At 51.5% G+C, this 15898-nt stretch overlaps 1 protein-coding gene across 1 annotated transcript; it reads right to left on the bottom strand.

Moving 5' to 3' along the window:
- Positions 1-10398: 10398 nt before the first annotated feature.
- LOC134031734 (inactive rhomboid protein 1-like) lies at positions 10399-15699 on the bottom strand. Its single transcript, XM_062475440.1, has 14 exons — positions 15548-15699; positions 15195-15358; positions 14758-15012; positions 14460-14571; positions 14053-14127; positions 13789-13950; positions 13220-13320; positions 13041-13104; positions 12869-12963; positions 12595-12670; positions 12355-12455; positions 11797-11950; positions 11385-11608; positions 10399-11103 (listed from the first exon to the last, which is right to left on the bottom strand). Exons 1-14 carry the CDS (start codon positions 15617-15619, stop codon positions 10908-10910), a joined length of 1851 nt encoding a protein of 616 aa, XP_062331424.1. The 5' UTR covers positions 15620-15699; the 3' UTR covers positions 10399-10907.
- Positions 15700-15898: the final 199 nt, after the last annotated feature.

Consider the following 15898-nt stretch of genomic DNA (forward strand, 5'->3'; position numbering starts at 1 on the left):
CCCAGTGCTGTCGTTGAAGGTAGGACAGTCAAATTGGCCCCTGGAGGATAAAGAGATGTACCAGGCCTCCTCCCTGGAGGGCCGGAGAATGATGAGGGAGGAGGGAAGGAGGAGGAGACAGGGAAAGCAGAGAGTGAAGTGAGGGGAGAGGAGGTGGAAAAGACGGTAGGGGGGGGGGGGGCGTGTGAGGAATGCGAGAGAGGAAGGAATGTAGAAAGAGAGAAGGAGGGAGAAGATGAGGAAGGAAAGGGGAGGAGAAGGTAGTGGGGATGGAAATTGAGAAACCGAGGGAGAGATTGAGGCGTAAAAAGGAGAGTGTCGGGAGACGGGAGGAGGAAAGGTGTCTCAGAACAGGTCAATCAGACAGGTAAGGGGCCGGCCGGCGCTGAGGGGAAATCGGAGGGCGAGAGACGGAAAAGGAGGAGGGAGATCCACGGATGAGATGTCTTTTGCCTCTAATGATACTGAAGGTGTTGACATGAAATAACGAGTTTCTCGAGCACACACGCACACACACGCTGACACAGGCAACTAACCCTGTCTCCCAGTTGTCTTCGACAGGCTGAAAGGCCACAGTTGTAGCCTTCTATGAGTCCGAATCAAAGCTCTCGGCGCCTCGTTGGGTTCTGTGTCTCACTGACACCACTGCTTGAGTTCCCCCTCACAAAAACCCACCAACCTCCCTCTCTTTCCTTCTCCCTTTCTTTCTTTCTTTCTTTCTTTCTTTCTTTCTGTCCTTCTTTCTCAGTTTCTCTTTCTCCGTGACTTTCTGTCTTTGTCTCTCTCTCTCTCTCTCTCTCTCTCTCTCTCTCTCTCCCTCTCTTGCTCTCTCTCTGTTTCTCTCTCTGTTTCTCTCTCTCCCTCTCTTGCTCTCTCTCTGTTTCTCTCTCTGTTTCTCTCTCTTTTCAATCCTGCTGCCACTTTTGTAAATCTCTGCCATTTGGTGGAACACGTTCCCCCCACTCAGACATGGAAGGTGGAGTAGAGCTGATGGGAGAGGAGAGGAGCGAGGAGGAGAGGAGGGGGGAGGAGAGGAGCGAGGAGGAGAGGAGCGAGGAGAGAGAGAGAGAAACAGCCGTATTCTCTGTAATGAGCTGGGTTGAAGCTGTGCCAGACTGAAGCCAGACCTGAGCCAACTCATTATGCAAGGCTACAGCCACACACCGGACAGCTCAGCCAACAAACCTAGACACAGAGGGGAAGACAATGGAGAGCGAGGAGGTGGGGGGGGCAAAGAGAAGGGGGGGGGAATAGTGAGGGGGAGAGAGAGAAACAGAGAGACAGCGAGAGAGAGAAACAGAGAGACAGTGAGAGAGAGAGAGAGAGAGAGAGAGAGAGAGAGAGAGAGAGAGAGAGAGAGAGAGAGAGAGAGAGATGATGCAAGAGAGAGAGAGAGAAAGAGATACACAGAAGGGGGTTGGGTAGAGAGAGGTAGAGGAGAAGAAAGAAGAATGGGAGGAAGGTGGTATTTCTGGTCTGTGGTCAATTAGAGAAGAAGGTAGAGAGAAGGGTGAGAGAGAGAAATAGGAGGAGAGACAGAAAGGGAGAGAGACAAAGAGAGAGAGAGATAAAGTTACACATACAGCACATACTGTGTAATTATGTGTTGACCCGGAACTGTTTTGGGGGTTCATAGAAGGACTAGTTTAAGTGCACCTGACCCCTCTCGACAGCGGTACTGTCCCCACCAACTCACTGGAATCTGAAAATACTCCCCCCTTTCGAAACATGTCTGGTCCAGGCAACCGTGAGTGTGTGAGGGTGTGTGTGAATGTGTGTGAGTGTGTGTGTGAGGTGGGGAGTGGCAGGGGGTATTGTGTCTGCCTGCTGCCCAGTGGGTACTGGGTGGCAGGAGGGATGTGTTAGGAATGCTAACTGTGTCTGATGGTTTAGTCCTGTTGTGGTGTGCAACAGAGTGGGTGTCGGTGTGTGCGCGAGCATGTCTGGGTTGACGTGGCGAAGAAGGGTAAGATAGGGAGTTAGCATGTGAACATTCTGGAACACTTGAACATCCATAGTTCTTTATCCTTGAAAACTGCAGAGGTCCCCCCCCCCACACACACACACACACACATATAACCATTGATGAGGTCCAGTGCACATTAGAGTTGGGAGTGTGAATTCATTAGCAGTTGTAATTACAGGATCCCCTCTACAGTAATCACGTTCCATTAAATCCCCCTCAGCTCACCACAACTCCAATTAAGATCTGCCTTTCCCCCTGGGACCTGGGACCAAGGCGGTCTGCCAACCACAAACTGGGGCCATGCACTTGTGTGTGTGTGTGTGTGTGTGTGTGGCGAGAGATAGCCGCAGAGAGAGAAAAAGAGAGGGATGTGGACAGAAAGAGAGAATGATAGAGAGGGGGGGTGGATTAGGAAGGGACCCGTGAATAGCTTCTGATTTGACAAGGTCAAGTTTGAAAATATTCCAAACATTCCAAAATAAACGTGTATAATGGTCCATCACCTGCCTGCCTGAGTGAGTTTAAATGAGTGACATCAGAAGATCAATGAGACATCAACAATGGCCGGGGCCACTGCTGACACGGTTAAATGTTAATGCCTACTAAAAATGTATGCTTCATTTGTTTTTAAATCTCTCTCTCACGACTAGCTCCCACGGCCCCGGTTTAAAACCAGATGAATTACTGTAACACGGTGTAATTCCAGTGATCCCTCCAATAAAAACGTTTAATATTCATTGCCGAATATTAAAGAAAGAATACTTAACATTCTAAACCTCTACATGAACTCATCAGGCAGGGGGTTCTGCTGTATGTCTCTGGGCTGCGTCCTCTCTGGCCTCTTTTACCTGGCAGAGCGGGCTGAAAACCTGGCCCTGTAGCTCATGTGCAGTCGTGCATCGTACATGCAATATCACATATACTGTGTATATATATATATACTGCATGTATGAATGTGTGTATATGGTAATAAATCATTTGTATTGATTCCAGTTGTCTTTCTCAGTTCTGAAATGGCAGAGGAGAAGAGAGAGGGTGAGGGGAGAGGAGAGAGGAGAGGATAAGAGAACGGAAGAAGTGGAGAAGAGAGGAGGGGAGGGGGAGAGGACTGGAGAGGAGGACAAGTGTGAAGATCAGAGGAGAGGCAGAGCGGAGGAGAGAGGAAAGGAGGAGAGGAGATGGCAGGGGAGGAGAGGCGAGGAGAGAGTGGACGTCAGACTGAGAGGGAGTCAGTAAAACAACACAGGGGGAAACCAGATGGACGCCTCCCAAGGTGGTCTCCGGCCAGAGACCCCGATAACACCCAGGGACAAAGAGCAGGCCAACAAAGAGATACAAGAAGGAGGGGGACGGAAGAAAAGGATACAAGACAAGAGGAGCCGAGAGGAAAGAAAAGGTGCCGCGGGTGAAAAGAGAGAAAGGTCACATCAGAAGCCCTTGTAACCGACTTCTGTGGTTATGAGACCGAGAGAGAGGGAGAATGTGTGTGTGTGTGTGTTCTCTGAACACACAGGTCATGCTGGATGTTGTCCAAGCAGCGGGGAGTGAACAGGAGGAGGGAGGGAAGAAGAAGAAGAAAACAGGGAAGAAACAGAGGGCAGAAAAGAAGAATAGAAGGAGGAGTCTTCCCTCTCTCTTTCCCTCCGTCCACCGTCCTTTTCCCTCCCTCTCCCCACTCTCCTCCTGCGTCTGTGCAAATGTGTGTGTGTGTACACACACCCCCGCCACCACACTTGAGTCTTTTACTGATTACCTCACACACGTCACGTCGGTGTGGAGTGGTTTTAACGGCACAGGATAATCCAGCTGGTTTAACCCTTTCCCTGCTCCCCTCTCCCCAGCAGCTGGCTCAACCTCGCAGGGTCTTTCTGTCAGAGAGACCTTGTCCGATCTCACCACACGCACACTGTAGATTGCGTAATACTTCCTTGTACATCCCGACTTTGCAGTGAGTGGCAACCCCGATGTCAACAATAGTGTAAGTGTGTGGCAACGGATTTGTCTTCCTCTTTGCGTTGTGTGTTTTGTTTTCCGTGTGTTTCTGTTGTTCTTTGTGTTGGTGCGTGTGTTTGTCTCGTTGTGTGAGTGTGTGTGTGTGTGTGTGTGTGTGTGTGTGTGCGTATAGCGGTGTGTGTGGGTGTGTGCATGCGTGTGTGTGTGCATGTATGCGTGTGTGTGTATGTAGGCGTGTGTGTGTGTGTGCCAGCTCTGAGGTGGTCGTGTGTTTGCATCTCCCTCCCCCTGGCGTGTTCCTCTGTGTGTCCTCGCCGTCCTCTTCCATTCAGCTCTCACTTACCATGACAAAGCCCTCCCTATGAGCCCCCCACCCACCACCCGTAGATGGCAGACACATTCACCCCCCCCCAGCCCCAGCCCCAGCCCTCACCCCAGCCCCATCTCTCTCCCTCCCCATCCCAGTTTGGGACTCTCACCCTCTCCTGTCTATCCCCAGCCCAGACACGATGCAAAGTCAAACAAAAATCTTGCTGCAGAGAAAGTCCTCCTCACATACCTGGTTCTTTTTCAGCCCCCCCCCCCCCCCCCCCCCCCAACCACCAGTGGCTGGTCGGTTGCTGTGGCGTGATGTCTTCTTGTTGGTCTTCTTGAAGACGACCGGGGACTGGGAGAGGTGGGGGCCGTGGGTCATGTGGAGGAGGGGCACAGGGCGGAGACAGGATGGTGCGGCTATCAGGTTTATGTGCCGGTGCTCTGGTGTATGGAGGCTGTTACGGGTTCAGCAGGCTCTCGGCGGGAAAGCAGGGGGCTGGTGAATGGACAGGAAAGCTGTCCGCCAAGGGAGGGCCTGGACGCCTTTAAACTGGACATAAAAAGCAGAGAACTCTGCCTTTCTCTCTTGCCTGGGTTTATGACGCGAGGACGGTTACTAAGACGGTCCTAAAGACCTTTCTGTCTCAGGCTCCTTCGTCTCTGCTGCTTCCAGTGTTACAGAGCCGCTGTGACGCCTGTCTTTCTACAGGAGTTTTGGTAGTAAACTCTGAAATGGGCCGTGGAGAGTAGGTGGAAACTCCGCCCTTTTCCTCCTCTGCTAGAATGCAAACAGGTGTTTGAACCTCACATAATCAAGACGATCGGACATGAAGCTGACACAGAACCGGGGACCCCGACCAGGAAGTGCTCATTGCATGAATACACCCAATCCCCTCACGAGCAGCAATCACTGTACTAACACGTGCTTTGTTTATATGGCTGCTTACCTGAGCTGTTTCCTGTTACACCCCCCCAACCTTCTGCCACGTGATATTGTCTGTGGGAGGGGGGGGGGGGGGTATGGATCATCGTGGCCCATCAGAACAAACTATAGTAATCATCCTTACAGGCTGAACCAGACAGGTTATCCTTGCAGGCTGAACCAGACAGGACCTTCTTACAGGCTGAACCAGACCATGGGTGATTGGCTTTGTCTGAAGAGCACCACTCTCACCCAAAATCATGCCAGCTGTAATTTTGTAGCGAGGCATTCACAGGGGTCTGTTGATGATTGGAGAACAGATTGGGATTCTGTGTGTGTATGAGTGTGTGTGTGTGTGTGCCCATCTGAGTGAGTACGTTCCTGTGTGAGTGTGACAAAAGCAGTACGCGCATGTGCCACTGTGTGTTTGCAACTATCGGTGTGTGTGTGTGCGTGTGTGGTGCGCACACCCTTATGTGTGCCGCAGACCTTGGGAGGCCTGGCAGAGCAAGTCTCAGCTTGCCTGCTGCTGTCACAAAGCCTGTCACATTGGACAAACAGTGGTCAGTGTGTGTGTGTGTGTCCGTCTCTGTGTGTGTGTGTCACAAGAATGTGTGCTAGTGATGCATTATAAGACCCATTGCTTCTTTACAATTCTACATCTACCCATGAGACCAGGGAGGTTGCAATCCTTATCTCTGCAGCACATTATCTGTTATCTACAGGAAGACTCACATTCATCGGTCCTGACGCAGGTGACAGATAGCATAGTTAACACACACACATATGCACAGACACACGCACATGTATACACAAACGTAGCCTCAAAGGCAGACACACACACACACAGGCCGACACACACGTATACAGACGTACACACCTACGTGCATGCACACAAAGTACCATATAGTTAAAAAAGGGGCAGATTGTCAAAACAGGGCGTTCTCTCCCTGTAAATCCATCAACAGATATGGTCACCTGCAGTTGATGACCCCGCATGAGTCAGTGTTTGAGGAGGCTGTGATTACGCTAACAGCCATCCAATCCCTTTTTTATTGACTGTCAGTACTGTTGCAGTGGTGACACTGCAGAAAGGAGGCATGGAGAAGAGACTGGTCTTACCCAGGGTCTGACGTTTTCATGGGATCTCTACAACAGAAAACTCAAACGAACTTCAGGAAGTTCATTTGAACATGGTCTAGGTTGTAAAAACTAGGTAGAAACTACGCTCTTAGCTTGATCAAGCACTTACCACAAAGACTGTGGAATAAAAATAAGAAGAAGTAATGAATACTTCCCCTTTTATGAATTACGAATCCACAGAAGCCCGACAACAAAACCGAAGTAGGGGGGAATGTGCTTCATTTGCACTCGTTGAAGCTGCTCAGAAGGATCCGATCATGAGACATTCAAGTGAAAGGGCCAATCACAATTTAGTACTGAGGACGGGATGGAGGGATGATGGGAAATGAAGGCCCAGCCGGATGTGATTGGACCGGTCATGATTGGGGCCCGTAAAAACAACACTGTTTTCTCACTGTGACTGTAACGTTGGATCTGGAATACGTTTGGTGGGTGGAGTGTGGGGGGGGGCTGCAGGAGTGAGGAAAGCTTTCGGCTGACGGGTCTCGGGAACATGATGATTGATCAACACAAACGGCTTCTAGTAAGACCTGGGAGAACATTGTGTGCTGCCATGCCGAACAATATGGAAGGTCAATGGAGTGTATAACTAGAACTAGAACAGTGTGAGCGTGTGCTTGGATGTGTGTGTGTGTGTGTGTATACATTTGTCTACATATACGTGTTCCCTTTCTTCTCTTTGCCAAGTCATGCAGAAGCTCTGGCCAGTGATAACGGCCTCTCCTTGGTCCAGGGCAGGTCCAGACTTGCCCTGTTGATTAGATTCACTAAGTCCCATAAGAGGACACACAACAATGGACCTTCCTCTGAACCCGGACTGCCAGGGAGCCATCAGCCCAGCGCGCAGAACACGACTGCAGGACTGGACATTCTGCATTCTCAGAAACCTGAGAGCCTGCGTGATGACAATGTGATCAGTATTACTCGAAACACCTCTGTGAATGGTGGAGAAATGCCTTGTCTCTTTTCCTCTCCGTTTCCTTCCTTCTCTTCTCATCCGATGTGCATGTTGTCCCCTCACCCCAACGCTGCACCTGTTCCTTAAAGGGCACACACGCACAGAGACAGGATTCTGAGAGGGCATTCATGGAAAGAGCCTTGTTAAAACGATCCCCAACGAGAACGGGCGCGTGAGTGTGCGCATGTGTGTGTGTGTGTAAGTGTGCGGGTGTTTGTGTGTAAGTGTGTGTGGAGGTAATTAGAAGGGGTGAGTGGAGGCTTAGGAGGATGAGGGGAGGGAGGACGGCTGCAGGGCTGCTGGGGAAAGGCTGGAACTGACGGGCTGGGGGGGGGGAGCTGGTGATGACGGGCTGGGGGGGGGGGGGGGCTGGTGATGACGGGCTGGTGGGGAGGAGGGGGATGGAAAGCCGGCAGGGTGACAAGGTTAGAGGGGGCAGGGATGGGGGAGGAAGAAGAAGGTGGGCTGCGCCATATTACGGAGACAATTACACACAAGAATGACCTCACGCACAGAGACGTCACGAGAAGATCCTGAGGAGAGAGTGAGTGAGATCATGGCTGATGGTTTATTCATCTGCAGGGGGCCCACACACTCCTCTCCTTGTGTGTGGTTAGGGGCTACAGGGGGGGCTTTTCCTGCCAGCCCAGGTGGTAGATAGGCCTCTGATCCAGGCTAACATTACCGCCTACACTACCTGACTTGTCATTGGTCGCTTCAGACAGGTGCACTGTGGGACAGGACGACTCCCTCCCCCACACCTGAGAATTGGGGCCTGGGGGCTACAGCTGGTCTGAGGTGTGTGTTTGTGTGTGTGTGTGTGTTCCTCATGGCCATGCTTGGTACAATGAGGAGACAGGGTCTGCCAGTGACCACCTGTCTGGCAGCTGTCAGGGTCCAGTTTCAGGGTCGTCTTTCCAGCCAGGGACAGCAGCAACAACACACCTCCTGCAACCTCCCTCTATTTACCCATCCAGCTATCTCTGCACTCACCCCTCCATCCATTTAGCCATTTATCAATCCAGGAGATGAGAGGAGAGCAGAGCAAAGCAGAGGAGTGGAGAGAAGGAGAGAGAGGAGAGGAGAGAGCAGAGCAGAGGAAGAGAAGGAGAGAGCAGAGCAGAGCAGAGGAGAGAAGGAGAGAGAGGAGAGGGGAGAGCAGAGCAGAGGAGTGGAGAGAAGGAGAGAGAGGAGAGGGGAGAGCAGAGCAGAGGAGTGGAGAGCAAAGGAGAGGCTGTGAATCTGTTATCTTGTTTGATGCTGATCAGAAGCATCCTCTTATCTGATTACCATATCTATAGAGCTCATGATGGCGGACATAAGAGGACCAAGAGGGACAGAAAGCAGCCAGGAATACATGGACAAGAACAGAGAGAATGAGAGGTAGAGAAGGGGGTTTGGAGGTCACAGAGAGCAGAGATAAGGATGGAGTAAAAGTGGACGTACAGGAAAAAGAGAGGAGCAGGCAATTGGCGAGGAGGAAGGAAAAAGGGGGGAAAGGGGCGATTAAAAAAGAGGGGGAAGGGAAAGGGAGAGAGCTCATTTCATAGAGGAAGGAGGGATGGAGGGAGGGGGGGTTAATGGCAATTGGTGGCTCCTTCAGCTGCCCAACTGTATTAATGAGGAAGGAAGAGAGAGGGAGATAAACAACAGAGAGAGAGAGAGAGAGAGAGAGACATAGGGGAAGGGAGAGATCAAAGGCAAGCTGACAATTTCCATTTAACAGTATTGTGATTCACTTGTAGACTTGATCAGTTCAGTTCAACTGATGTAACAACAGGTTTGTCTGTTGATGTGTGTGTGTGTGTGTGTGTGTGTGTGTGTGTGTGTGTGTGTGTGTGTGTGTGTGTGTGTGTGTGTGTGCGTGTGTGTGTGTGTGTGTGAGAGGGGGCCGGGGGGGATGTGAGCTGCTCTGCAGGGGGGATGGGAGCAACAATCTGATCAAGCCACACTGAACAAAGAGGAGAACATAATGAAAACCTTTCATGGATCTCAAAGGTAAATATGAATTGAGCTTGAATTAAGGACATTCAAATGAAGTTCATTTAAATCAACAAGGCTTACAGATATAGAGTAAAGAGAAACAATAGCCTTACCTTACAGAATTGTCATGCAAGGCCAGAACACTGCAGGACAACTCTGCCACCTAGTGGACATTGTTAACACAAGCTGACGCAAGTCAGGTGGCTGAGCGGTTAAGGAATCGGGCTAGTAATCAGAAGGTTGCTGGTTCGATCTAGGAAAACCCCCCGACCCAAATCTAGTATTAATCTAATTCCCTTTGCTTCTAGTTCACTGCATTCTATAGAGGTTGAACCCAATGGATTTCAGGATTTTTTTATCCCTTCTTTTAATGTGGGCTCAAACTCAAAGCCCCCCCACACACACACACAAACACACCCACACACACCCACACACAAAAAACGACGGTAACACTAGCGACGATCTTCGGCTTGGTTTAGTGTGCATTGTAGTTTCAGGTTCATATGAATGGGTAGCTAAAACACAACCCTTCAAACACGACACTGGAACACACGTTTACATGTTTACATGCTCTGTCGACACAAAGGCCAGGTACCAAATCACACCCAACATCCCATGAAGTCCACTTCATCCCTCCTATGCAGCCTATGAAGCACACTTCCTCATTCCCCACTCCTTCTGTAGGACACTTGGTTTAGGCCCGTCTGGTTGAAGCTGGTGCACCAGGCTGATGAGAGCAGGTATGCTGATGGGGGAGACCGATATGGCAAACACGGTTCCCTGTGAGTCTCAGCGGCGTCGAGGCACGGAGGCGTTCATGGTCCTATGGGAGAGATTTCACTCTCTGAGGTCATCCAATAAACGGATAATACTCTTAGTCCGGTGTTATGACGTGAGTAAAAAAAAATAATCCGCCCAGCTGTGCAGTGTGGTGCTGGACTGAGAGTGTAGATTCCTTCGTTGGCCACAAGGGGCTGCCAAAGGGCCAGTTTTCAGTTGCAGCCAAGAGAGAAGAGCAGGATTGAAGGCAGTATAGAAAAGAAACAGCCTTCTCCCTGTGTAATCTCTATGAAACAGACGTGTCTCTCCAGGAGGGGCCATAGAACACAGAGAAGCAGCTGATTGCAGAGGGGTTTTTACTCCAGATTGTCCTTGATATCGAACACACATGTTTTATTGTACCAGCCCGTGACAGGCACCCACAGTGCACCAGTACCAACAGTCCAGAAGGAAAAACCAGACCTGCCCCAGGGTCCAGGGTTACAGCTGGTGGGACAGCTGTTCATTAGGGCTCCACACTCCGGAAGGCCTCTTCAGAGGAGGTGGGCACTGGCCAAAGCAGTCATTCATCCATGCATCCATCCATCTCCATCCGTCCATATCCATCCATTCATCCATGCATTCATCCATCCATTCATCTCCATCCATCCATTCATCTCCATCCATCCATATCCATCCATCCATTCATCCATGCATTCATCCATCCATCCATGCATTCATCCATTCATCCATCCATCCATTCATCTCCATCCATCCATCAATTCATCTCCATCCATCCATATCCATCCATCCATTCATCTCCATCCATCCATCAATTCATCTCCATCCATTCATCTCCATCCATCCCTCCATTCATCTCCATCCATCCGTTTCGAGGAGAGGCATGGTCAGTGTAGGTGGGCGTTGAGGTCATACTTGTCACAGAACTTGTCTGTGATGGGGATGCAGGTGAGGTACTCGCACCAGTCACACTTGACCGGGTAGACGTAGAAGAGCACGGCCAGGGCTGACATCAGGCCCAGGAACACCACCAGGAACACGCAGATCTGACCACGCTTACGGTACATGTCCGACTGGCCAAAACTGCAAACCACAAATGACGTTTTGTCTTAGACTGGTGAATAAAACATTGTTTCCATGTTTACCATGTTTCCTAGGGAAACATGTTTTCCCTGGGAAACAGCATATAATTACGCTGCATTCTCTCTAAGTCTGTACATCATAGCTTCTAGGACGCAGCACACAAACAAGGTAGAGAAGCTAACAGCTGAACTCAGATCAGCTGCTGGGGAGGTGACTCCGTCTCACACAAGATAAAGTCAGCTTGAAACCTGACCCTGGACCAGCATCATCACAGCACCCACCTGATGTAGGGGAGGAAGGCGAAGGAGAGGAAGAACCCAGAGATGAAGCCGCAGATGTGGGCGAAGTTGTCGATCCAGGGCAGCAGGCCGAAGGAGAACAGGAAGAGGGCGATGCCCAGCAGCTTGGCGAAGGCCCGCCACGGGCGCTCCAGGATCTGCCAGCTCTGGAACAGCTCCACGAACAGGCAGGCCAGCGTCCCGAACTGGGACCCCGCAGGACCCACCTGGAGGGGGAGGGGGGGGGGATGGGGGGGATAGTGTGACGATGAAAGCGTCTTCTTGTGACTGTACACCACACATCAGGTCACACCTGTGACTGGGTGCAGGACTGTAACAACAGATCCATACTCATTGGATACGTAGATCTATCTGATGCGCACAGATGTTCAAGGTAGAGCAGCAGGAATCTCACCTCTGCCCGGTAGGGCAGGAAGATGGCGCTGGCCAGGTTGCCGGTGATGCCAGACAGGATATAGATGATGGAGATCCGGAGCCAGCCGGCCAGCTTCTCCAGGTCCCTCAGCACCGTCATCTGGAACAGCACCGACACCAGGCAGTGCAGGATCCTACAGGGACAGAAACACACGTTACATCAGGATCCTACAGGGACAGAAACACACGTTACATCAGGATCCTACAGGGACAGAAACACACGTTACATCAGGATCCTACAGAGACAGAAACACACGTTACACCGGGATCCTACAGGGACAGAAACACACGTTACACCGGGATCCTACAGAGACAGAAACACACGTTACACCGGGATCCTACAGGGACAGAAACACAAGTTACATCAGGATACTACAGAGAAAGAAACACACGTTACACCAGGATCCTACAGGGACAGAAACACACGTTACACCAAGATCCTACAGGGACAGAAACACACGTTACATCTGGATCCTACAGGGACAGAAACACACAGGCAAACAGCTAAAAAGATGTAAACAGGTGCAGGGAGACTCACCCAGCGTGGAGGAAGAGGGACAGCCAGAGGCGGTAGAACTGGTCAGGGATCTCTGGGTTGAGGAAAGGCAGTAGCCCACACACATCATCCATACAGGCCACCTGGAGGAGAGGTAACAGAGGGATGAAGAGCATGTGTTGTCGAGTGAGTGTCTGTGTGTGTGTGTATGCGTGTGTATGCATACGTGGTGTGTGTGTATTTGTGTGTGAGTGTGTGTGTATACATGTGTGTGTTACCCACCTGTGAGCAGAGAGTGGCCTCCTCGTGAAAGTAGCCCTTCATGAAGTCACAGTACTCTCTGGAGGTGATCTCACACCTACACAACACACAGGATATGACTTTGGCATACTCTGACATCAGTTCCTGCCACTGAATAGTGCCAAAACATGACAACACCCAGGTAGCTACCGAACATCCACAGCTCAGTATTCTATCAAAGCGATTCAAAGTTCAGAAACATGGGATTGGCTGTGAAGCGTCCAGACATTGGCCAATAACAGGGCAGCGTTCTCACCTTCCCTTGGTGCCGATGCAGCAGGGTCTGCCTGTGATGGCACAGTCCACATGGGGGAGGTTGGTGTGATTGGCAGGGTTGTATCTGGTACATACCTAGGAACAGGGAGACATAGTAGGTGGATGTGTGTGGGTGTTTGGGGCGGGGGGCGCTTGGAGGTGGGGGTACTTACTGGCCACTTGGTGATGTCATCAGGCCACTCGTGAGGAGACACAGAGGCGGGCTCCAAACAGATCCTGGATCAGACAGAGAGGACAGGACAGTGGGTGCCACAGTATCTATGGGTTATTTGTAGGTGTGCTGTATTACCTGGCTTCTACGTATGTGTTATCTGTGGAGTAGGTGTATTACCTGGGGTCCTGGTGACAGACGGAGCCATGCTGGCGCAGTTTCCCATCATGCAGCGGGGCGCTGGGGTGCTGAGGCCACTTCACCCACACTGCCAGGGTGGTCTGGAGGATTCAGGATGAACTCAATTCAATGATAGTCATTTAGTTAGCAGTGCAACCAAATACTCTACCACATAAAATGATCTGAGATCTGAACACAGACGAATTCTGTCACTCCTCTCCCCATCCCCAGTCCTACTCTTCTTCCTCCTCCCCTCTTACTATCCTCCTCCTCTTTCTCCTCCTCTTTCTCCTCCTCTTTCTCTTCCTCTTCCTCCTCCTCCCCCTCCTCCTCTTTCTCCTCCTCTTTCTCCTCCTCTTTCTCCTCCTCCTCTTCCTCTTCCTCCTCCTCCCCCTCCTCCTCTTTCTCCTCCTCTTTCTCCTCCCCCTCCCCCTCCTCCTCCTCCTCCCCCTCCTCCTCCCCATCCTCCTCCTCTTCCTCCTCCCCCTCCCCCTCCCCGTCCCCCTCCTCCTCTTTCTCCTCCTCCTCCTCCTCCTCCTCCCCCTCCTCTTCCTCCTCCTCCTCCTCACCGAGCACTCGTCCTGCGAGGTTTGGACGCAGCCGGAGCGGTCGTTTCGGACGCAGCAGGCGGACTCCCTCTCTCTCCCTCTCTTCTCCTGGATAAGCTCGTGCACCTCCTTGTCCTGACGCATGCAGGGGGAGAACTTGGCCCCCAGGTGGATCAGTGCCTCCTGCAGGACAGGAGCGTGAACTGCAGATCAGCAACCCAGCTGGAGAAGAAGCCTACCTTCCTCCATACTTGCAAGGAGCCATGTTACCGGGACAACACTTACAGAACTCGGGCCCACCCAGAAGTTCTCTTGTTGCACAAACTTGACGTTTTCGTACACCCCTTTATTTCGCAAGACCTTGAAGGAAACAGAGGGTTAGCCAAAGACGACCCCACTTATGTTTGCATAAACCGCCTTTACGTAACTGCACACAACAGAGTACACACCAATACACAACCAGAACCTTTCACCACATTCAGAACCTTTCACCACATTCAGAACCTTTCACCACCTTCACAACATTTCACCACATTCAGAACATTCACCACAGAACATTCCACCACATTCAGAACCTTTCACCACATTCAGAACCTTTCACCACATTCTGAACCTTTCACCACATTCTGAACCTTTCACCACATTCTGAACCTTTCACCACATTCCAAGCAGAGAGCCTACAGCAGACCCACCGAGTCGACAGTCTCATGCTGGGAGAAGCCCACCGGGGCGATGCCGTAAATAGCCACGGCCAGGATGGTGATGAGCAGGTGGACGAACGTGATCCAGTAGGTGAAGAACGGCCTGCGGAGAGATCACACACACACACATGCGCACACACGTACACACAAGTGCACACACACACACAAAGTCAGACCCCTCAGGGGCACCATTAGGGGGGCGAAACGTATGTAGGTAAAATGCAGGTAAATAGTGGTCCAGCCTCGCTGGCTAAGCTTCCATCTGAAACCTATGAGCTGTCCCTCCTACCTGTGGTCATCCATGTCTTCTATCTGCTGCTGGACAAAGCTGTCGATGCGCTTGCGGTACGTCCGGTTGGTGAGCTTGCCCACCATGCCCAGGCCGTATGGGCGTTTCTCCCGAGCGAACAGCTTCTGGACGGGCACAGTGATGCGTTGGCCCCGCCGGGGCTGCCCGTTGATGCTGACCACTTCCTGGCGCAAGCGCACCTTGGGAATCTGCAGGGGGCCGTCCCTGTCCTTACGCCAGCCTCGCTCCAGGGGGCTTCACAACAGATGGGGGGAGGGGTCTGGTTAGAGCATGCGTGAGCAGGTATGATTTAGCGTGTGTGTGTCTGTGGGGGTCGGTATGTGTGTCTGTGTGTGTGTGTCTATGACTGTGTGTGTGTGCGTGCCTATGTATGTGTGTGCGTCTATGACTGTGTGTGCGTGTGTGTGTGGCCTCACAGCATCAGGTGGCTCCTCTCCAGCTCGGTCTTGTCCAGAGCGCTGCCCGTCAGCTCCCCCTCCTCCAGAGGCAGGCCAGACTCCGCCTCCTTGATGGCCGCCTCGGACGGCGACTCAAACACCTCGTCTGCGTAGGTGGACAGTTCATCATGCGCCACACCATCCTGAGAAGGAGGTGAGGAGAGGAGGACAGGAGGCGAGGAGAGGAGGAGAGGAGGAGACAGAGAGAATGAGGCATTTGGTGCTAAATGAGCATTGATGACATTTTTTCTTCGTTGCTCTATTATTCGATCAAATATAGACCTGTTAAGGATAGAAAACTATTGCGCGTGTGTGTGTGTTTCTGTAGTCACCCTGGCAAAGAAGGAGGTGTCCAGCTCATCAGGGAAGTCCACCATGTCTTCATCCAGGAAGCTGGCTGGCATGAAGCTCCGCCTACGGCCACGCCTGGCAGGGGCAGCATGCACCGTGCGGCCCTACATACATACACACACACACACACACACACACACACACATACGCGCATGCACACACCCCAAATGCACACACAGGCATGTCAATATGCTGTAATAATGGATGTCATTTGCAGGAACTGAAGGATATTTCCTATGCTTTATGATCAGATGACCGACACCCTCATCAGTCATCACATTAACATGTAGGTGTGTACAGTAGCACCAACTGTACCCTCCCACAACACACAG

Source organism: Osmerus eperlanus, chromosome 12 (assembly GCF_963692335.1).
Source record: "Osmerus eperlanus chromosome 12, fOsmEpe2.1, whole genome shotgun sequence".
Classification (NCBI taxonomy): Eukaryota; Metazoa; Chordata; class Actinopteri; order Osmeriformes; family Osmeridae; genus Osmerus; species Osmerus eperlanus.